Genomic DNA, 24,314 nt, shown 5'->3' with positions numbered 1-24,314 from the left:
CCACTGTATATTCTTGCCTCCTTTATCAAAGATAAGGTGACTATATGTGCCTGGGTTTATGTCTGGGTCAAGCACCCTGTTCCATATTCTTGCCTCCTTTATCAAAGATAAGGTGACCATATGTGCCTGGGTTTATGTCTGGGTCAAGCACATATCCGGTTCCCCTGCATCGGCAGGCGGACGCGCAACCACCGCGCCACCAGGGAAGCCCAAGCACATATTTTTTGAAGAAGGTTTCTGCTAGTCTCGTGAAGGTTACTGCTAGTCACAAGGAGCAGACGTCCCCATGAAGGATTTTAGTGCTTTTCTAGATACAAGGAGATGCAAGAATTGGGCTCATAAAATCTTCTCCTGAAAATATCTGACTATCTGATGACCTGTTCTGCCAGTTTTTCCCAGAGCATGGAGGGCCTCGTTTCTGCTCTCCACCCGGAGCTCCTTTCAGGGGGTGTTGAAAGTCAGCAGCTGCAGCGGCTCATGATTTAATCCTTGTAGAGGTAGTTGGCAAGTGCTAATGGCAAGTGCCAGTTTGTTGTTGCCAATATATAGATACACAGATTTATAGAAAGAGATTTATTATGAGGGTTTGGCTCATGCAGTTATGGAGGCTGAGGAGTCCTATGATCTGCTGTCTGCAAGCTGGAGGCCCAGGAAAGCCCACGGTGTGTACAGCTATAGTCCAAGTCCAAAGGCCTGAGAACCAGGGGAGCCAGTGGTATAAGTCCCAATCCGAGAATGAAGGTCTGAGAACCAGGAGTGCTGATGTCTGAATGCAGAAGAAGATAAATGTTCCAGCTCAAGCAGAGAGTAAGTTCGCCTGTCCTCTGCTTTTTTTTTTTCTATTCAGGCCCTCATCCCACTTGCTTTGGTGAGGGCTGGCAATCTTTTTTATTCAGTCTACCAATTTAAATGCTTATCTCTTCCAGAAACACCATCACAGACACACCCAGAGGTAAAGTTTTGCCAGCTATCTGGGCCCCCCGTAGCCCAGTCAGTGAACATGTAAAATTAACCAGGACAGGGGTTTCCATATCCTCCTCAAGAGGTTATGTTGTAAAAAGATAACATTAAATGCAGTGTTTGGTACAAAAATGTTTTTGTATACTTTAAGCATTGTGTTTAACACTCTAAATCTTGGAGTCAGGGTAATATTTGTCCCAGTTCTTTCTTTCTCTCATTCCCCACCCACTTTACCAATTTACTACCCACAAAATGCCTTTGCCCCACCCATTGGGGGACGGGAGTTGTCTTTTAAGCACCACACATGCCATCTGGGCAAATCTGCACATTTTAGACCAGCTAGCACGGCGCCTCTCCAAGTGGGTAGATGACCTAAAATTCATTTCAGCGGAAATGCAGAATGGTAATTTGAACAATGGGCTCCCTTTTTGGTATATTTCTTCTGAAGAGCTGGGCTTAGCGTGTTATCCAGCTGTGCATCCCATTTGTCTTGCAAGAAAAAGTGTCAAGCAGGAAATTAAAAATACTTCTATTTCAGTTTTCAAGAATATATGTCACCAAGACTGAATTAAACAAAACCCTTTTGTTTCAGAGAAGGTTGTTTCTGGGTATTATGATCTACTGGAACCATTTCTCTTTGGAAACGCAGTACAGTAATCTTGGCTCCAAAATCCAATTTGCTTTCAATTTGCTCGGCTACCCCTTGCCCTATATGAGATGCAGGCAGCAGATTAACTTCTCCAAAATGCATGCCCTCAAATATTTCAAAGTGCTTATTTAAGCAGTAACCATGGTGTATATTTAAAACTGAAAGGTAGGTTACAAATATTTCCTTGGGGGAGGGGGCAGACAACATGAAAAGTCAACATGCTCACAGAGTTTCTCAGAATCTAGGTCAGTGATCATAGCTGTAACTAATTCTTTGATGAATTCTGACTGCCTTATAAGAGGATACATTTTTAATATTTCAGTTTTTTTTTCCAGCTACCTTGACTTTTGTTGTCTCTAATTATGGCCACTGAGCTGTTATCTGTTTGCTATAGTGTCTTCATAGGCTAAAAAGTCAGATGTGTTCTACTGTAACTGATTTTTATTTTATTAAAAATTTTTTTTTAATTAAGAAAAATTTTATTGGGGTGTAGTTGATTTACAATGTTGTGTTAATTTCTGCTGTATAGCAAAGTAACTGTAACTGATTTTTAAATAGGTGTAATCACTCCCGCCAGAGAGAGCGGTCCATATGCCTTTCAGAAGCCAACGAATCGCAAGAGAGCACATTTCCACCGAATCTTGGTCAAATACTTCCAAAGGCAAATGGCTTTCCGGACAGTGTATCAGGAGCTGCCTTGGCACATGAAGATGAGCAGCTGCTGGGAGGATTTGTGCAGCTTTCTCTCAAGTCCTAGGTAAGTCTCGTTTTTATATCGTGTTCGGCAGATTTCGCTTTTCCTTTGCTAAGCGCTTCATTGAGGTATCCATGGTTCCCTTGAGCAGGACACATCCATTCATATATTCATTTGACACTGGTTCATTCATTTGCACTGGACCATCACTTGACATCAACGTCTATGGCCGATGGATCCCTGGGCTTACTCCATTTGATCATCTGGCTCTGCAGAGCGTTCTTTTCCTTTCCTGACTCCCACTGGATTCCTCTCAAAGATAAGAGGCATTCTGGGGACAGGAGGACTAGTAGTTGAGCGTGGATAAAGGAGTGGCCATGTTCTCCTGCTAGACCCTCCTAGCTCCTTCCCTCCCTTCTTTCCTTTTCTTCCCCTCCACCCCTCTCCCTTCCCTTCCTTCCCCTTCTTTCTTGTCCTCCTGTGCATTCATTCAGCAAACATCTCTCACTGACCCTGTCTGTCTCCCACGTTGTTCCAGGCCCTGGGGATGCAGGAGTGAATGAGCTATGGCCCCAAGCCTTAGGTGCTTTCCATCTAGTAGGGAAGGTGTGGAGCCAGAGAATTGCTGTCCATGGTGGTAAATGCTTCACTAGAGCAACGGCACAGACCTGGGTAAGCTTGGAAGAGGGAGGGGCTGGCTCGCCCCGGCTGATTCAGGGACCCTGACCCGAGGAGGGGCCTCCTGGCCAGAGGAGGGGCATTGGCTTCGACCGCTGAAGAGTGACAGGCTCGTATTTATCTGGTGACCTACTAACATCATAATAGTGCAGAAGTTTATGAAGAGGCTAATGGGATGTGGTAAATATAGAAGCTGCCTTCAAGGCATGAAATGCTACAATGACTTCCATTAATACATTGTGTTACAAGTATCACAGACTTTATATCAAAGACCCAAAGCCCGAGCTTCTGGACAAGGCTGCACCTCATCCACTACTGGAGTGTATTGTCGGAAGTTGGATATGATGCTACTGAGGCCTATTTGCTCACGGTGGGCAAGATCAAAGCAGATCAGTACCACAAACTGAGGAAGAGATGTACACTCTCAGGTACAGTGAGTGGCGATGTCTCAGCAGTCCATTCTGCTGGGATATAGAGTGGCCCAGGGTTACTGTTCTGTCTCCTCACATCATTCTGATCAATCCACCAGACCTCGGAGTCCTCCTTCCCACCACTTAAACCAGCAATTTCTGAAGATAGGCACTGTTAGTATTAAATGTGAAACGGCTCCTCTTTGCCATCTTGCGGTGGCTGCTTCTCAGGCGTCAGTAGTGTTCTTTCTCTCTCCTTTCTCATGGCTTCATCCACACCCCTGACATCTTCCTTCTTGATCCGTGTTTGCAGCCTTGACCTCCTTTCAGAGTATCAGGGTCCATGCCCCACTTCTCGAGAGCTACTAATAGTATTATTGCTTGATCAACGTCTTTCCTGAGTAACCACTTCAAATTAAATAGATGCAAAACCTAAATTGTTTCAGACCTACACGTCCAAGCTTGTTCTTCATTCTACATTCCCTCTACTGAGGGTGCCACTAACTCCCTCTATCACTCAGTGCTGGAAACTTGCAATTACTGTCAAGGATGGCCTCAATCCGCATTGGGACTGTTCTTCTTTGACCTTCTGCCTGTTGGCTTGGGTTTAAACAACACTTTGGTTAATTTTCTGCTCTTTGCTCTCCATAGTAGGCCCCCTTGCCCCCCCTTCATCCTTTATTTCTTTGCTTATGAAACAGTAGTAACCTTCATTCATTCTTTCAACAAATAGTAACTGTGCACCTTCCCCAGGACATGGACTCACTGGGCAGTGCTGACATAGCAACGAACTAGGCAGACTAGTTCAAAAATAGTTCAAAAACTAATCCCTGCTCTAAAAAAACCCCATATGGGGTTTATCATTTAGTGATCATAAACAGATTTTGAGCATTTGTCATATGCCAGGCTCTAAGTTAAGTACTTTATATGTATTATTTTAATTCTCATAAGACGTCTCTAATACTATTAATATTTTTATTGAAATTAAGGGAACTGAGTCTTAGAGAAGTGAGGTAAGTTGCCCCAGGGTGTCTCAGATAGTTGAGAATGGATTTGGGTGATACCATACCTCCATCCCTTTTTGTCCTGAGACATCTGGGCTTTACCTTTATTCTTATGACAATGTACGATTTATGTAATTTTGGAATCTGTCAGATCCACTCATCCTCCGTGTGGAAGGACCCAAGTGATACTCATAGGGATACCAGCGTGTTGAATAAAGCCAGGGTCCATAAGGAAATGTGTCAGTGCTTAGGGATGTAGGATGGGGGAAGGAGATAGGAGGTGAGAGACAAGGTGGGGAAGTTCTGTGTGTCATAGGAAGCTGGACACTAGCCAGGGGAAGATCAGATCTCCAAGGGGGGTAGAAGTCCTTCTTGATAATGCTTCTAATTGATAATGCTACACGTTGATCAAGCAATAATACTATTAGTAGCTTGTCATCACATGGGTGTCATGGTATGGAAGGGGCCAGGGGCTGGGTTGAAAATGGGAGGGAATAGCCTAACATTTCAATGTGTGAGGATTTTCAAGATGTAAATGGACCTAGTTCAGAATATGTCCCTTTGAACTAGTCTGGAGCCATCCACAGGGCCCTTCTGGTGATTCTGCATGCATGTTGTTGTCTGTACAATCAACTAAGATGCCACTGGTTAGTCTCTTGTGTTACCCCGGCCCCCAGGGCCTGCTCAGCAGGGAGTCCTGGCCTCCATCACTGCCTTTGACACCTTCCATCTTCCTCACCCTTCATGTTCAATCAAGGCCAAGTCCTTAGATTTTACTTCCATAGAGCCTCTCGTGTCCATTCTGTCATCTCTACCTGGTCCTCATTTCTCCTCTGTGGTCAATCTTCGTAAAGCTTACTTCCACAGAGCCTCTCGTGTCCGTTCTGTCATCTCTACGTGGCCCTCATTTCCCCTCTCTGGTCAATCTTCATGAAGCGAAGCTGTCGTTACGTCACTGCGTGTGGTAGCTGTGTCCACCTTTGGGTCTTACCTCCCGCCGGCTTGGCAGAGTCAGCCCATGGCCGTGTGTGTGCGGGGCTGGGGGGCGCCGGGGGATCCTTGACGTCCCTCCAGGACTGTGTAGGTTCCTTTTTTTCCTTTTGGGGTTGCTAAAAGTACAAATCACAAGGCCAAGTATCATCACCTAAGCAATAGAAGATGCATTAGATTAATCAGAACAAGGTTTAATTATAGCAGGAATCCCATATAATCACCACAGGAGGTCTAGCTGGCTGCCTGGGCCTCCTCAAACATTTGTTTTTCTGCCATGGTTACGCAGCTGCACACGACCTGGAGTCAGTCTGCCCTCCTGGGTGCAGCTGGAATATTCTTCCAATGAGGTTTTCGAGAAATCCTCTTGTATAGTCTGCGATTTCAGGAGAGCTGCCCTCTCTATTGAGAGGTCTGGGCACATGCTGCCACTCCTCCAACTTAATTCAACAGTATTTGCTGAGTGCCTAGGTTATGCCGAGCATGATGCTAGATGCCAGGGATATAGCGATGGATACGACAGACGTGGTTCCTGCCTTAATGGAGCTTTTGCTGGCGTGTAAAAGATAGACACTGTGGAGCAGTTCGGCCTGAGGGGAGTGCTACACAGTGGTGGCACAGAGCCTAGAGCGGGGAGGTGTGACCTGGCCTCAGGGACAGTGGACGTCACCCCGAAGCAGTGACATTTCATCTGAGACTTGGAGGATGAGTGAGAGCTAGTTGGACAAAGGCAGCGGGAACAGCCTCCCAGAGTCGGGAGGAAGAGTGGTGAGCATGCAGGACTGAACTGGCCCAGTGTGGGCACATGGGAGGTGGGCATGAAGGGAGTCCCGGGGCTGCAGGGGAAGGCAGGCACCCAAGTGTAGAGGGTCATGCTAAGGATCTGGCTCTGATCTGAAGAGCAGTGGAAGCCATCGGGGATTTAAGCAAGATGGTGCCAGGTTTGGTTCTGAAAGTTCGCGTTGGGTGCGGTGTGAAGAATGAAATAAAAAAGGGACAAGCTTGGCTTGCCGGACATCTGATAGCGGTAATGACCCGGGTGAGAGGCGATGTTGGCTCTGACGGGGGAGGCAATGGAGATGCAGGGGAAGGTTGGGAAGCAGAATCCACAGGACTTGATTATGAAGTGGATACAGGAGATGGAGGAGTCAAAGATGCCTCCCGTGGTTCTGACTTGAACGACTGGCCATCAGCCGAAACAGAAAACACTCCCAAAGGAGCAGCTTTAGGGGACAGAAGCTGTGTTGAGTTTGGAGTGGTGGTAGAATGTTGGGAAGACATAGTCTCTGGGCTCAGGGAAAGACAGCCAGGCCAGGGATACATGCGTATTGTGGGCATTGAAGCCAGGAGAGGGGATGAGGGCATCCAGGGACAGGAAGAAGGGAGGTGGGCCTAGGACAGAACTCCGAGGGGTAAGCAGAGGAGAAGCACGCAGCGAGGAGGAGAGAAAGAGGGGTTACAGAGATAGGAGGAAAACCAGGAGACTAGGGAGTTAGAAATCCCCAAAGTGAGGATGGATATCAATTAAATGCATTTAATTGAGTGTCTAATATTCCATTTTAAATGATTTTCTTCTCTGTGTCATGTTGAAACTCTGCTCTGATGCCCCTACAATTTTAGCAAGTCTGTTTCAAACTGTTTGGGGGCAGGAGGGAGAACCCATCGTGTTCCACATTTAGGGCAGTGTAGGTCAGAGAGGGGGCAGCAAGCAGCCTCGGGAAGCCACTACCTTCTGGAAGCACAAGCCCAGGTGGGACGAGGCGCCCTGGTGGGAGCAGGAGTTTAGGGCCAAGAGCACAGGTAGAGCCAGCCATAACTGAGAAGGACTGGCCCAGCTGGGGAGTGGATGTAGGACAGAAATTCCTTTCCCCAAATGCACCAGCGGGGAGAAGTGACCTGAGGAAGGAAGGGCCAGATCCTGCTGCTGGGTGGAGAGCAGCTTTCCAGGTAGGCACACGTCCAAGTAGCAAGAAAGCCCCGATTCATGGGGACCTCAGAGCACCCTTCCAACCACAGGGCCTAGCCTCCCTCCCCATGCGGGAGATGATTAAGAATTCTCTTTTTGAGGCTCCTTCTTCCTTATGTGCATTCTGTTCTGAAAGGTAAATAAGCTACTTATACTTTTGACCCCTACCTGCTTCTGGTAGGTTCCTTGAAAAGTGAGAGTTTTCTAAGAGTGCCCAGTGGCGTTAGTTTGACTGCGGGTGGAAGACAGTCTGACACCTCTCCTGGTCCCCCAGGCTGTTGCTCTGTATGCCCTGTTCTCAGTTCTCCCTCCCGCCTGTGTGGTTCGGCTCCCTCTGGTGGCTGCAACAGGAACAAGAAGCCTAATTTCTTGGCTTCATGGAACGATGCGCAGTTCTGAGTTTGGGACTCGCTTCCCCCTTGATGCTTCCTGACCCACCCCTTCCCTACCCAGCAGCGCTGGCTGGGGAAGCTGCACCTCTGATTGATAGGCCAGTAGAGAGGTCTTTGAGTCAAGAAGACAACTTTTATGGTCAGGTAATTTTTTTTTTTTTTTTTTTGCGGTACGCGGGCCTCTCACTGTTGTGGCCTCTCCCGTTGCGGGGCACAGGCTCCGGACGCGCAGGCTCAGCGGCCGTGGCTCACGGGCCCAGCCGCTCCGCGGCATGTGGGATCTTCCCGGACCGGGGCACGAACCCGTGCCCCCTGCATCGGCAGGCGGACTCTCAACCACGGCGCCACCAGGGAAGCCCTAGGTCAGTTTATATAGGTTCTCTTCCACATGATACTTTTGATTTTGGCTGGAGCCCTGGGTCACATCAAACTGAAGAAAACCCATTTCTGGCTGCTGTTCCATTTTTGGGCAGTGTCAAAGGTGAGAAGAAGATGTGGAAGAAGGATGAGTCCCAGCCTGGCTCCATCTTGACAGATGGCTGGCTGGCTGCCCTCCAGGTGGTGGATGGGGTGGGGTGAGGAGAATCATCTTGTTTTTAAGGGGCAGGCTTTCCTATTAGGGCAAAGGATAAATGCATTACATTCCAGGATCTTGTCAGAAGATTGTAGTACATGGGAAAACACCAGCTTTTCATGATTAATGTGTGAATCTTTGCCCTTGATACCTTCAGAATCTCTAAATATTTTGGGTAAATGGGACAAAAGAGCTCTACAGAAAAATTAAAAGAATAAAAAGCACAATTTGCTATGGCCACAGAAAATATGAAATATCTAAGAATAAATTTAATACGAAATGTGCACAATCTTTATTCTTATAAAACGCTTAAGAATTACAGAAAATAAGATTTCAGTATATAGGGAGACATACCATATTCTAGGATGGAGCAACTCAATGTTATAAAGCTGTCAATTCTTCCCCAATTGGTTTATAGACATAAGACAATTCTAACTGAAACCCCAATGGGATGAAAATATTTCTAAATTTTCAAAATGATTCCAAAATTCTTGGATAAAAAATGTACGAGACTAAGTTTAAAATAATGAGGGTAATTTGATTTTCAAGTTATTTAAACATATTATGAAGCAATAATAATAATTTTAAAAATGCTACTGGCAGCAAAAATAGCTCAGTTGAACAAAATAGAACGCTCAGACAGACTCAGGTGCAGATATAAGAAATTAGTAAATGATAGAAGCTTTTCAAATTAGATGGATTATGGAATAAAGAGTGCTGTGATAATGATACATTTTTGGTAAAAATAGTTAAATTACCTGAAACATTGCACCAAAATAAATTCCAGGAGGATTAGAGTTAAATATAAGAAAGTGAAATTCTATGTAAAGAAAACTATAAGAAAATATGGATGAGTCTAAGCAAGAAAGCAAAAGAGTAAGTCATGAAATAGAAGATAATTGATAAATCTGTCTAAATAAACACATGAAGTTCCCATATGTAAAACAAAACAACACAAATCAACTCTGAGAAAATCAGAAACACAACTACAAGGCAAGTGATAACTGGGAAAAATATTTGTAACACACAACAGGCAGAGGATTAATAGCAATATTTCTAATATGTAAAAATGCTCTTAAAATCAATAAGAAAATGATGAACACTTCAATAAAAATAGGCAAGATCACGAACAGGTCATCCAAAGAACATTTTCAGTCCTTGTCTGACTTTACTTCTTAGCGTCAATGGATTTTTTGACCTGGCCCTCCTCTTGTAAACATTTTGGTCTCCGTTTTACTGGTATATACTCCCATGGTTCATCTTCCATCTCTCTGGCTGTAGCTTTTCTGTCTCTTTTTTAGTTCCTCCTCTTCTACCTGGCTTCTAAGTGTTAGAATTCCTTAAGGATCTTCTCTCATTCATTAATTCCACTGTAAGAATATTACCTGTGTCTATGGCTTTAGTGATTGTTCATGTGTATGTGAATCACATATTTACTTCCCCAACCATGCTTATCGTCTGAGCCCCAGATTCACATACCCAACGACCTACTTAACTCTCCACTTGAGTGATGTCTTCAAAGCTCCTCACACCCAACACATCTAAAACTGAACTCATGAACATCCCTCCAAAACAGGGTCTGTTCCAGGGACTGTCTCTCAATTTACCACCTTGGAGTAATCCTTGACACTTTTCTCTCCTTTATCCCCTCCCCAAATACATTTCATCACTGAGTCCTGGCATTTTTTACTTCCTAAGTGTTTCTCAAACGTGTCCACCTCCACCATCACTGCCCTTCTCTAAGCTGTCAGGGATGTTATACACAGTTGTGATTAGAATATGCATTTAAGATTCCTCCATGTCTTTTCATGGCTTGACACCTCATTTCTTTCTTTCTTTCTTCTGTTTTTAGTAGTAGAAATATTTTTATTTATTTATTTACTTATTTACTTATTTACTTATTTACTTATGGCTGCGTTGGGTCTTTGTTGCTGTGCGTGGGCTTTCTCTAGTTGCGGCGAGCGGGGACTACTCTTTGTTGTGGCGCGCAGGCGTCTCATTGCGGTGGCTTTGCTTGTTGCGGAGCGCGGGCTCTAGGCATGCGGGCTTCAGTAGTTGTGGCGCAGGCTCAGTAGCTGTGGTTCACGGGCTCTAGAGCACAAGCTCAGTAGTTGTGGCACATGGGCTCCATAGTTGTGGCTTGCGGGCTCCAGAGCGCAGGCTCAGTAGTTGTGGAGCACGGGCTTAGTGGCTCTGCGGCATGTGGGATCTTCCCGGACCAGGGATCAAACCTGTGTCCCCTGTATTGGCAGGCGGATTCTCAACCACTGCGCCACCAGGGAAATCCCAACACCTCATTTCTTTTTAATGCTGAATAATATTCCAGGGTGCGAATGTACCACAGTTTACCTATTCACTTATTGAAGGACAAACGTTTGCTATAAACATTTGCATGCCAAGTTTATTAATCAGTTGAGTAAATACCTAGGAACATGATTGCTGGATTGTATGGTAAGACTATGTTTAGCTTTATAAGAAACTGCCAAATCATCTTCTGAAGGGACTGTACCATTTTGCATTCCCATGAGCAATGAATGAGAGTTTCTGTTGTTCTGTATCCTTGCTAGCATTTGGTATTGTCAACTTTTTTGATTTTAGCCATTCTAATAGGTGTGTGGTGATATCTTATTGTTTTAATTTGCAATTTCCTAATGGCAAATAATGTTGAGCATCTTTACATATCTTATTGTTGAGTTTTAAGAGTTCTTTGTGTATTTTGGATAGAAATCCTTTTTCAGATATATATTTTACAAATATTTTCTCCCAATCTGTGGCTTGTCTTTTCATTCTCTTAATAGTGACTTTCACAGAGCAGAAGTTTTAAATTTTAATAAAGTCTAACTTAATATTTTTTCATGAATGGTGCTTTTGGTATTGTATTTAATAACTCGTCACCAAATCCAAGGTCACATAGCTTTTCTTCTGCATTTCCTTCTAAAAGTTTTATAGTATTTCATTTTATATTTAGGTCTATTATCAATTTTGAGTAATTTTTTGGTGAAAGTGTAATGTCTGTGTCTAGATTAATTTTTTTTACGCATGGATGTCCAATTATTCCAGCACCATTTGTTAATTAGGCAATCTCCATTGAATTGTCTTTGCTGCTTTGTCAAAGGTTGGTTGGACTTCTATAGAAGATTTTTATTGGGATTGCATTGAATCTATAGGTCAAGCTTCTTAACAGTGCTGAACATTCCAATCCATCAACATGGTATATCTGTTTATTTAGATCTTCTTTGATATCTTTCATCAGACTTTGGTAATGTTATGCATATAGATCATATACATATTTTGTTAGATTTATACCTAAGTACTTCATTTTTGGTGTTCTATTATAAATAGTAATATGTTTTAAATCTCTAATTCCAATTGTTCATTGCTGGCACTTAGGAGAACAATTGGCCTTTTTTTTTTTTGGGGCTGTGTTGGGTCTTAGTTGCAGCATGCAGGATCTTTCCTTGCAGTTCATGGGTTCTCTCTAGTTGTGGTGCATGGGCTTCTCTCTAGTTGCGGTGCCGGGGCTCCAGAGCATGTGGGCTCTGTAGTTGTGGCACGCAGGCTCTCTAGTTGAAGCTTGTGGGCTCAGTAGTTGTGGTGTACAGGTTTAGTTGCCCCACGGCATGTGGGATCTTAGTTCCCCAACCAGGGATTGAACCGCACGTCCCCTGCATTGGATGGCTGATTCTTTACCACTGGACCACCAGGGAAGTCCCACAGTTGGCTTTTGAATATTAGTCTTGTATCCTGTAACCTTGCTATAAATGCTTATTATTTCCAGGAGGTTTTTTGTTTATTTTTTTGGATTTTCTACATAGACTATCATGCCATTTGTGAAGAAAGATTGTTTTATTTCTTCCTTCCATATATATATATATATTTCTTTTATTTCCTTTTCCTGTCTTATTGCACTAGCTAGGACTCCCAGGATGATGTGGAAGAGGAGAGGTTAGAGGTGTCATACTAACCTCGGCTTTTCACTAGCATCACTCTAGTGAGCCCTAGCCACCATCCCCTCTCCCTTGGCCTCTGAACTGGTCTTCCTACTTTCATTTTTGTTCCTACAAAGTCCATTGTCCGCATAGTAGCCAAGATGAGTTTTTAAGAATGTAAACCATATCATGTCACTTTGCAGATTAAGACAACTCCACTGGTCTGCTGTTGCACTTATACTAAAATCTAAACTCCTTAGTTTTGCCTACAATGCCTTATACAGTCTGGCCCCTCCATGGCTGGGTAGCCTCATTTTGTAAGACCCTGGCCTTCTTTTTGTCCTTCAAGTACATTCTGCCTTTGGGCCTTGACACCAACTGTTCCCCCTGCCAGGAATGTCCTTCCCACTCATTGTAGTACTGGTTCTTTCTGGTTATTTAGATCTTGCTGCAGTGTCACCCTCTCAGGGTGACCTCCCAATCTAACGCTGTACTTAGTCATTCTCTGTTATGTTAACATGTTTTAATTCTTTGCATAGCTTTTACTGCTACCAGACTTTGTCTTGTTTCTTTTTAAAATTGTCTATCTCTGCTCCCCTCTCCCCTGCCTCCGACCCTCCCAGCTGCTGGGGTATAAACTCCTTGAGAGCAGGGCTCTACCTCTCGTGTTCACTGCTGTATCCCCAGTGCCTGGAGCAACACTAGGCATGGTGTGGGTGCTGAATGGCCCCTTAGTGATGAACACCATGCATCCCAACCTGAGCTCTTGACAGGAGTCTGGACTTAGTAACCCTCTTGGAATGTGTGAAAGTCCCACTTCTAGACAGAATCCTGTCCCTTAGCTTTGTGTCCACACTGCCCTTTTCTGCCTGTTCTGAGCAGCCACTTCTGGTTCTTAGGGTCCCGCATCACTTAGCTCTACCCCTCAGTTCTTTTACCCACCTCAGGCCCCTTTGCTCAGACAGCCACTGCGGACAAATGTCTTGGACTCTGGCCCTCAGCGCTCTCTCTCCCCTGGCTCTGTGTAGTTTTTGCTCCCCAACCCAAGGCACCATAGCTATGGTTCAGAGGCTCCTGGCGGCCTCCCTGATGCTGAGGGCTGCACCCTTGTCTGCTGTGTTTGGTGTTCAGAGCCTGGAATGTTGCCTGACACATTGGTGTTCACTGAACATTTATTCCGTGCACGAATGGGGATCCACAGAAAAGTTGGCAGAAAGAAAGCAAGAGGGTAGCCAAGGTCTGGGTTGCCTACAGTTTGTCCAAAGGAACAGATGAGGAGTAAGAATATATTTGTGTTAGACACATTAGGCACAACAGTTTGAAATGTAACAAATGGACAAATGTAGAAGTTTAGATACTGTAATGTTCGGAAAGAGAAATTCTGAAAATGATGACTTTGTGGTACCATGTATTTAATTGAGTCTTCAAGTTCAGAAACTGTATATTTTCATTTGTACACGATAAGGTATAACTGCACACACACACACACACACACACACACACACACACACTCACACACACACACACACACACAGAGGTATGCTCCCTATTTTGTTCTTTTAACATTTTGTTCTTTCTGCTAAAGCTAGTAATTCAAGACAGTTGCAACAGAGGGCAGAATTGTATAAGAAATTTAAATGCCTTTTATTTCTTGCCTGAAAATCACTCCCCAATACAAATGACGACAATATATGGATTGAGCTAGAGAAATACTCTTTTTTGACTCTCTGGTTTTCAAAATTTACATATGAGGATTAGTTAAAGGCCTTGACTTATTTTTCATGTGGTAGTTTAAGATACTTGGTAATATATGTAAACCTTAATAAAAGCAAAGTGCTGATCCTTTGAGAGAGAAACAGTGAAATATAGAAAATGTATTTAATATTTAACTTGTATCAAGATTAAGTGGTAAGCACTCTTTGTTCCTTTCCAAATATGCTTTAGGATTATTTACCTTTCTTTCCATTCTAGTGCTGGAATGCAGACTTTCTGAGGTTACTGCCACTGACAAATGCTGGATTAATGTTCTTTATTGCGAGATTTCTGAAGCTTCTGGGCAAGACCAATGAAGCAGAAGAGTTATTCTTGAGTGTTGAGAACATGTTAGTGCAGGTAAATTGGGAAATAATTTTTTAAATCCTTCAAACATTATTCAATTTGTGTTAGGTATTTTCAGATATCATTTACCTTTGTTTGTTTATAATTTAGTCCACAAATAGAGGAACTAATGAATAATGAATAATAAATAATTATTACTTATGTTCATCAGTGAGGAAGCTTTGATTTTAATCTGTGTCCCAAACTGTATATTAGTGACGACAACCAGTAAATAGATGGGAGTCACTACTGAATGCATGGATACCAGTAGATGTCATTTTGGAGGGAAAAAAGGAATGTTCATAAAACAAAATGGGAACGAGGGTAGTGGGTTGAAATAAACTAATAAAATACTGGTTAAAGAGTTGGTTATAATTTTCCTTTTTTCTACATCTTTATTGGAGTATAATTGCTTCACAATGCATGTGTTAGTTTCTGCTGTACAACAAAGTGAATCAGCCATATGCATACACATATCCCCATATCCCCTCCCTCTTGCATCTCCCTCCCTCCCACCCTCCCTATCCCACCCCTCTAGGTGGTTATAATTTTCATAAAGATGTTGGGGAAGGTTGATTGATTATCTTGTCCCTCTATTGATTTACTTTTCCTGAAATAGAAACTTTTGGGCTTGTTGAATACAATGAAACTTTCACTCATGACATATAACTGTAACTATTCTTAGGATGACATTTAACTATCCTTTAAAAAATTATAAATGTTGGGCTTCCCTGGTGGCGCAGTGGTTGCGCGTCCGCCTGCCAATGCAGGGGAATCAGGTTCGCGCCCCGGTCCGGGAGGATCCCACGTGCCGCGGAGCGGCTGGGCCCGTGAGCCATGGCCGCTGAGCTTGCGCGTCCGGAGCCTGTGCTCCGCAACGGGAGAGGCCACAGCAGAGGGAGGCCCGTAAATGTTTACCGATTGTAGTATTTTATGGGCCAAGGGGAGTGTAACCCAAGACAAAGCTATTTGTGTTTTAAAACAAAGGCCTTCAAATGTTCATAAAGCTCTGTCTCTGCTCCATCAACATACATCTTTCTAGAAGGAATTCTATCTAAAGAGATTTATAAGACTCAAGATCTTCAAGTCCCTTTATTGCAGAGGCCATGCTTGTTTACCAATTTTTGTATGTACCATGGTGTCTTACAACCTCTGGGTGCTTAGTAAATGTGACAAATGAATCAGTGAATCAATTTGAATTTGCCAGTACTTTGTGTCCTTAGAAGGTAGTGTGGAGTAGTGCATCAGCCTGGGCTATTTACAGACTGACCCAGATTTAAAGTGCTTTGGCACTTCCTGCTGTGCGACTTTGGCAAAAATTTGAACCTCTGACTCAGAGTTCTCATTGTTGAGGGTTCTAAGATCTGCCTCACGGGGCTGTTAACAGGGTGAAGTAAGCAGGGGCACAAAGCACTTCAAACAATGTGTGGCACATAGTGAGGTCTTAAGCTGTTTCATTCTTGCCGTCCATGGGTTAAAAAGTAACTGAGGCCTAGCTTAGAGATAATAAGAGTTTGATTTAAGCTATTTTGACCACTCTTGCATTTTCAAAGTAGAGTCCAGTGATTCTCTGATATCTTATTTTGATTATGGAATTTCTCCCCGCACCAAATACTTTTTTCTCCACGAGGTCCAGATTTTCATCACTGACATGTGTCTTTCTGGAAAGCACCAATTATTTTATTAGGTCATCACTGAGTGCCTGATTTCAGCCATTCGCTCAGTCGACCACTCATTCATTCATCCATCCATTCATTCATTCATCCATTCCCTCATTCACTTAGTCATTCCCTCATCCATTCACTCATTCACTGACTCATTCACTCATTCATTCATTAACTCACTCATTCGGTCATCTATTCACTCAGCCATTCACTCAACCATTCACTCATTCACTGACTCATTCACTCATTCATTCACTCAGTCCTCCACTCGGCTAACATTCCCTGAGGGCCTTGCCCAGACTGAGCTCTGTGCTGGGAGTTGGGGTGATAGCAGTAGGCAAGGCGGGCACAGTTTCTGCCCTCATGGAGCGCCCAGTCACTGCCAGCATCTCCAACGGTGATGAAGCGTAACCTGTGGACTAGGTGGGGTGAAGGGAGAAGGTGGCTGCACGGGAAGCATGACAAAGCTGAGACGTTCAGAGAGGATTTCCCACTTCAAAGCACTCCTTCCAGAGGCATCAATCTTATGATTTTATTCTCAAAATATTTTTGCAACAGTTCTTTGGGATTAGCCATCATGGAGACTATCAGAATAATTTTTTTAGGCTCTGAAGGCCCTTCCCAAAGAGAAGTTCTAAAACGATTTTGGGCAATAACCACTTCTTTGAAATATGTACTGAACATTCTTGAGGGGAAAGAGCTTATTATTTGTGCTATATACATTCCATGCCAAACCACTTTTGTAATTTCTTCGGATTAGGTTATTTTAAAGTTTTGGTGCAGAGGTTTTCAACTGGGAGGCAATTTTGTTTGTCAAGGACCATCTAGCGATGTTGGAGACCTTTTGGTTGTCACAGCTTGGCGGGGGCTTGCTAACGGCATCTAGTGGGTAGAGGCCAGGGATGCTCTAAACATCCTACACTACACAGGCCAGCCCTGCCGCCCCCCATGTCAAAGTATTAGATGGCACAGAAGTCAGTAGTGCTGAGGCTGGGAAACCCTGATTTATAGCAGCAAGTATGCTTGTTAAAAAAGTAAGTCTCATGACTCTCCCCCTAGTATTTCACAGTAGGTGCATCAGGCTGCAGGAAAACCAAAGGATACTTTTGTGAAGGGGCCTCTGTTTATGCATCAGAGGCTCACTTGTTAAGAAAATGTGCAGAGCAGAGCTTTGAAAATAGGCCAGTCTGGGTTGGACACCCTTGTTCTCCCACTGGCTAGCCACGTGAGCTAGGGGGATTGATTTAACCTCACTGAGCCTCAGTTTCCCTGCTTGTAATAGAGGAGTAATAATCCCTATTTCCTAGGGTTTCTACAAATATCCACTGAGGTTATGCAGTTTAAGAGCTTTGCTCAGTCAGGGCTCCATAGGTGGTGGCCAGTACAGACCATGACCTAAGAATGCTTCACAATCACTGGGCATATCAACAGATGTTTACTGAATACCCATGAAGCACAGAACTCGATTCTTGGATCGTGGGGTCTCTGCCCTCAAGAAGCAGATGGCCTGGAGTAAGAGGGGAATAAAAGACATGTCTTCATAAAGAGGATACTGACACTATATGGCTGCATTTGACACGCCGATTAGTATTCCTGGCAATGTGGGCAGTGAGACTCAAGGGTCAAAGGACCACTGTGGGCTGGTGGTAGATTGGGAGCTGTCATCCTCCCTGTGACAGGGGATTCTGCCTGACTCAGACCGATTGGAAACGTGGCCGTGACATGGGGAGAAGTCAAGGAGACCCTGATGATTTGAGTCTGATGATGGACGTGGGGAAATTCAAAGAGGAGCCTGGATTTGGAGAGAGGATGATGAATTTTTAACATTTAAACTGCTGAGTTTGCAGTTCAGGAAAAATACCCAAGGGGAGTATCCAGCCAGCTGGGGAAACATAGGGTTAGAAGTCTGGAAAGAGACTGGAGAGACATGTACATACATGTGAATGCTAAAACCATGGGGAAACAAGATCTCTGAATGACAGTAGGAATTGGTCATTGGAAAATTACTTATCCTTAAAAGGAGGAAAGGGAAAACACCTGTACAGGAGTGAGAGATTGGAAGAGAGTAAGGATATCCTAGTTTCCCCAAATCAAAGAGGGAGTGGCTAACAGCATCAACTGCTCCTTAGAGGCCTGGGCAAATGAGGACTGAAAGAAGGCCCCTGGGTCTGGTGAGCAAAGGTCGGTGGTAACCCCTGAGATGGAAGGGGGTATGTGTGGTAGGAGCCAAACTGCAGAGCTTTAAGAGGTGAGTGTGTGATAATGAAATGGGGAAGCACATGTGCTAATACCTGTTTGAGAAGTGTGTCAGTAAAAGGAGAAAGATGAAAAGTTAAGATAGTACCAGGTTCAAGTTAGGTTTCATCCAGGATTTATGTGTTTGTGTGGAGCAGGAAACGAGCCAGGGAGAGAGGTGGATTGGAGATGCTGGTGGGGACTCTGTGAGGAACACAGGACTTCGAGAGCTTGGGAAGGGGCAGTTCCTTGGTAAGGAGGTTGGGCATCCCTTCCTCTGGCGTAGGCAGGAGGGAAGAAAATAGGTGAAAACACTGCTAATTAGAAATTTAAAAGAAAAGGGTAAGTGAGGTATACCAGAGACTATAATTTCCCAATATCTAGTCCCCCTTTTGTAGTAAGTAATGTCCCCACCCCACTCCTGGACTGTTTGGAAAGAAGACTACATTTCCCAGGTTCCCTTGAAGCTAGATATGAGCACATGCCTAAGTTTTGGCTGATGGGATGTAAATGGAGTTGCTGTGGATAACTTCTGAGAAGTTTCCATGAAGTGAAGGGTGTGCCCTCCCTCTCCTCTTTCCTCCTTCCTGCTGTTTGGATTGTGGCTGTGATGGCTGGTGATGCAACAGCCATTTTAGACCAAGAGGTGTCCTGGGGAATGGAGGTCAGGCAAGGTCAAACAGTGAGATAAGAGGAACCGTGTCTCTGACATTGTGGTGTGTCTATAGCCCTGGGTCATCCACTTTGTGACTTTTGCATGACAGAGAAATCAAGCCACTGTTAGTTTGGGTTTTCTGTTAATTGCAGCCAGTCGTGATCCTAACCAATATCTGAGGGCAATCTTTCAGAGTAGGTTTGATCTCAGTAAAGTCAGCATGCAGGCCACCTTGAAGTGGAGGATGGGAAGTGTGAGCACTAAGGCTGAGACCTAGGATAGCTGCCGAGAAGGGGGCACTTTGAGAGATACCCGTGAGGGAGTGTAAAAGACTATGGGTCCAGGGATTCCACACCACAACCAGCTGCCTCCGGGGCTGAGATCAGTATCTCAGACTAGGTGTAACCTGTTTGCAAGACACTTATTGGAAAGCTCTGGGTCAAGCCATAGACGGTCACTTTCAGTAGGTGCCCGAGAGCAGAAAGAATTCCCGCCAGGGAGCCAGGCTCAGTCAGTCCTGTCCTGGGCTAATATTTCAGTACAGCATAAAGTATTCCATAACCAGTGATGGTTATGACCATCTGAATATGGCTTTATTAGTTACCAAACATATTCACATATAGTCTTGTTAATATTAAGTTTTCTGAAATATTAATAACTCATTATTATTTAAATAACTAACTCTCATTTAAAAGATTATAACCAACTAGTGTATTCTTATGCATTGATAAGGTTTTGATAGAGGAGTGATTTAAGGTAATGAAGTTTAAGTACCCCTGAAATAAACATGCTAAACCAGGAAAGGAAATTGAAATTCTAAGCAAAAGAGTATCGAACTTAAAGTTAACAGATCTCTGGTCACACTTGAATTCAAGGTCCACTTAGATAGCGTTTTTAGGTGTTCGTTAGGATTTTAAATAATACCTCCTCTGGGAGCTTTAACAGCTGCAAGACATCATCATGTTATTCTCACCTTCGAAAATTTTCATTACCATTAACTAACAACCTGTGAAAACATTTTCCAAAATTTATTTTTGGTTTGCAGTGTCTCCCCATAAATGTTTCGCTATAACTCTCATTTTATAAGTATTTAGAATTCCCCAAGAAATGCTGTAAAGCATGCAATCTTTTGCAAGTTCATTATGAAATGAGCCTTTCTTGGGCGGGTGTCTGGCGGCTGTGCCTAGTCTAACGCTGTGTCCCCTCAGGAGTGTGTTCTCTTTCATTTTGTGTAGAGTTGGTCCATGACAGGAATGCTTCCCAAAGTACAGAATGCTATCGGGGAACTCTATCTGGAAATAGGGATGACTCAGGAAGGAAAGCTTCTGGTAGTTCCAGGAAGCGTGGTCCAACCTGATGGAATTTTCATCCAGCAACTTAAAAGACAATCAGGACTTAGTGAAGCAAAAAGGTAGGGTGGGCACGGGCAGAGGGCATAAACTCTTATGGCTCAGAGTCAGACCCCTGGGCCCTTCCCACCTGTGAAGAAAGGGAAATGGGCGTGTGTGCTTTGCTTGCTTGATTTTTTGTTGGGCTGCTGGGCGTGTGAGGGTTGGCCATGAGCACTCCTCCTGTGACAGACCACCCTTTTAGAATGTTGAAGGCTGTTGTGATGTACCTCACACTGCTTTGAGTAGTAAGAGGGCCACTCAGAGCTCGACTGTGAAGCCAACCTTTCTGGGTTCAAATCCCACCTCTCCACTTACTGGTTCTTTGCTTTTTATTTAAAAAATTTATTTACTTATGTATTAATTATTTTAATTTTTATTTTTTTGGCTCTTTGCTTTTAGACACAAGACTTAGCCTTTCTGGGTCACAGTTGTCATATTTGTAAAAATATAGGAATAAAAATAACACCTACACTGCATGGTCGTTGTGAGACTAAAAGCGTTCAAGGGGGACCGTAAAGCACGCAGAATGGTGCCTGACACATAGTTAAGTACTCATTCATGGCAGCTCGTTTATTTACTCTCCAGTATTTGATGCCTGACGCTGCTATGGCACCACGAATAGAACAAAGAACGTTCAGTGAATGCAGATACTAAGCATTTTTACTCACTGATTTACAGTCAGACTAAACATAATGTCTAGAATTATGTCATATTTAAATGGCTGTGTCAATTATCTTATGTTGTATAAGAAAGCACCCCAAAACTCAACAGATTAAAACCAACAGCCAACAAAGAATCATACTCTTTCTGAGCTACAGTCCTACTCTTTTTGAACTGTAAGCAAAAGATCATCTAGTCCAACGGCTGCATTATACAGATGAACATGAATATGAAGGAACTTTTCTATGACAGGTTAACTCATGGGTGTGTAGAGCTCAGTCTTTAGGACAGAGAGACCTGGGTCTCTACCACTTACTAGTTGCATGGTCATGACCCATGGCAACATAATGACACTCCCTGTACCTCGGTTTGTTTCCTTAACTCTAAAATGCTAATGGTTTTCACCTCATGTTATTGTTGCAAGGAACAAAAAAAAAATGGATGTAGAATACCTGGTTTAGAATAAATACTCAATCACATGCAAAAAAATAATAATAAAATAAAACCAACAGCCACTTATTACTGCCCATGTCTATGGGCCACCAAGGGGATCCCCCTGGTCCAGGGTAGGCTCAGCAGATCTGGGCTGGGCTCATGCAAACCTCTGTGACCAGCTGGCAGGGCCAGTGGGGCTGGCTGGTCTCAGAGGACTTCACTCAGATGTCTGGTGGTTGTCTGGCTGGGTGACAGGGTTCGGGCCACGTACTCCTCATCCTTCGGGAAGACAGCCCAGGCCTGCTCACCTAGTGGCTTGCACAGTTCCGAGAGGGAGAGCACAAGTTTACGCCTAGGCTGAGAACTGGCATGACACCCCCTCTGCTGCATTTGATTGGTCACAGCGAGTCATCAGGCTTTATTCCATGGCAGAGAAGGAGACTCTGGTGCAGAGTGGCATTGCAAAGGGGAGCTGGGTACAGGTTGGCATGGAGAATCACAGCTGTTTTTACAGGCTACTGTAAGATCAAAGGTCACCTTGGGCAAGCTACTTACCCTCTCTGCATTTCACCTGTAAATCCACTTTTATAGTAACAGTTATCATTCGTTTCATGCTTACAAGGTACAAGGCACTTTATGCTCACAAGCTCTTTTACCTTCAGATATACCTCACGTGGTATGTATTGTTACCCCACTTTACAGATGAAGAAACTGAAGGTCAGAGAGATGAAATCAACTACGTCAGCTCCCACAGCTAGCACCTCTGGAGCTGGGGGTCCAAGCTAGGCCTATCTGACCCTAAAGCCTGTCGGCATTACTCCTTGCTATGTGGCATCTCTTCTAGCATTGGCATTTATAAAGCTCTAATCCTCCATTCATAGAGGCTAGCTTCTAAGTCATCCTAACGTAGGCAGGGCTGGTCACGGACATGCTGGGACCTTGGTGAGCAGAGGAAACCAGTGTGGGAACCAGGGACACTTCTGTGGGTTCTGGGACTGGCCTTCTAGAGCCAGCCGGGCCGTCCAAAGCACAGAGTTCCAAGGATTTCGGCAGACCTTGGCCTGGTATAGACAAGTGTGGTTCTCCAAGGGGGTGAAAACAGCAGGTGGGGTGGGCTCCTGGTGAACAGGGATGCTCAGAGGTAGAACAGTTTCATTAGCAGCAGCTTTGATGGGAGTGCACTGTACTTCCGGTCTCTTGACGAGGGTCAGGTGGGGATTCAGGGTCTAGGCAAGCAGATAAAGGGGGAGGGGAGGGGGTTCCAGCCTGACCAGGGCTCAAACATTCAAAAACTCTTTACTGAGCATCTGTCGTGCACCAGGCACTGTGCTGAGTCCAGCAGCTTGAACAGGACAGAGTCACCAACGCTGCCCCTGAAAGGAGGTGACACGTGACACCCAAGGGAGCGGACAGTTGCTATAATTACAGCCTGTACTAAATGCAGTGAGAGACACAAACGAGGCGGAGGTAGAGGGTGAGCAGGGGCAGGGACCACCTGTGAAAGGGTGGTCAAGGGGCATCTCCAGGAGGCGACATTGAAGCTGAGACGTGACAGACTGCAGGAGCCACATGTGGTGGGGATGGGGGCATTCCTGGGAGAGGGAACATCGTGTGCAGAGCCCTGAGGTGGGGGAGGGCTCAGCTTGTCCTAGCGATGAAAAGAGGCCTTTGTGACCTGCTGTGCGTGTGGCACAAGGAACTATATTCGCTGTCTTGTAACAACATATAATGGAAAGGAATCTGAAAAAGTACACACATGTGTATATATATATATAATTGAATCACTTTGCTGTACACCAGAAACTAACACAACATTGTAAATCAGCTATACTTAAATAAGAAAATTAAAAAAAAAAAAAAAAAAGAAGAAGTCTTTGTGAACAAAGGACAGGAGGCAGCTGGGCTCACATCCTTCAGGGCCTCGGACCCCAGGAAACATTTGGATTTTATTATCAGCGCGAGGGAAAAGCCTTGCAGGAGTTAGGCTGGGGATGACATCGCCTGATTTCTGTTTTGAGGTCACGTTTGCTGCTGTATGGAGAATGGACATAGGGAGACCAGGTACATGGCTGTCCCTCCCTGGTGTGCAGATGCAAGGCCTGAGGCCCTGGAGTGGGCACTGGGCAATGAATGGGGTGCTATTGATGACGGGAAAGATGCTTTTTGATAATTTAATGGTAATCCTTTATAATTAATACTAAATTCCTTAGCACAGGGAGTTAAATCTGCTTTGTTTTCTGCTAGCAATGCTCTAGTAACACCTTCTTGAAATATAATTATGGTTTTTATCTCTCTCCATAACAAAGTATGGCTTAGAAAACCATAAAACTGTCTACTTTTTAGAAGTCTATTATTGTTAGAATATCTAACTTTCAATAACTAGCAAAATTTAGGCCTTTGCAAAGGGTACATTCCCAAGGCAGTGTGTATCTAGGTACAGCCCATTACTTATTAATGAGGTTTATGGGGCTTATTCACGTGTTTCTTGTTGTAAGGCTGTACCATTTTATTGTTTCTTATTGCAAGGCTGTACCGGCTTGCCTTCTCTAGGACTTGGTTACCATGGTGATGGCTGGTTTCACTACATCCATATTCTCACTCTGTTTCTGACCTGTTCATTTGCAAAACAGACTTGGATTTGGTTTCAATCTATTGCCTCAGCTCCTCAGCCCTATAACTTCTGCACACACACAAATTCGTTATAGAAAAACCAACTCCATGCAATGTAGGTCAGTAATTGATTTATTAAGAAAAAACCCAGCTGTTGGCAGCAAGGAAGAAATGATATTAAATGCCCTGCCTAGTGACATCTTAACTCTTCTGTGGAAAAAAGCCTAGAGCATCATCTTCTTTGCCAGAATTTATCGCCTGCAGGCAGAGTGCTGAACAACCTGGCAAAGTCAGCATCTAAGGAGTACTTAAAAGAAAATC

At 44.1% G+C, this 24,314-nt stretch overlaps 1 protein-coding gene across 1 annotated transcript in view; it reads left to right on the top strand.

The window, feature by feature from the left end:
* Nucleotides 1–24,314, top strand: part of LOC102991671 (putative tetratricopeptide repeat protein 41) — a 63,865-nt gene that overhangs the window by 25,650 nt on the left and 13,901 nt on the right. Inside the window, 3 exon segments of the mRNA XM_028490510.2 lie at nucleotides 2,168–2,366; nucleotides 2,842–3,409; nucleotides 14,218–14,358. Of these exon segments, the coding sequence (XP_028346311.1) occupies nucleotides 2,168–2,366; nucleotides 2,842–2,866 (224 nt within the window). The 3' untranslated portion in view covers nucleotides 2,867–3,409; nucleotides 14,218–14,358.

Source organism: Physeter macrocephalus, chromosome 6, assembly GCF_002837175.3.
Source record: "Physeter macrocephalus isolate SW-GA chromosome 6, ASM283717v5, whole genome shotgun sequence".
Taxonomy (NCBI): Eukaryota; Metazoa; Chordata; class Mammalia; order Artiodactyla; family Physeteridae; genus Physeter; species Physeter macrocephalus.
This window is presented reverse-complemented; position numbering and strand designations above follow the sequence as displayed.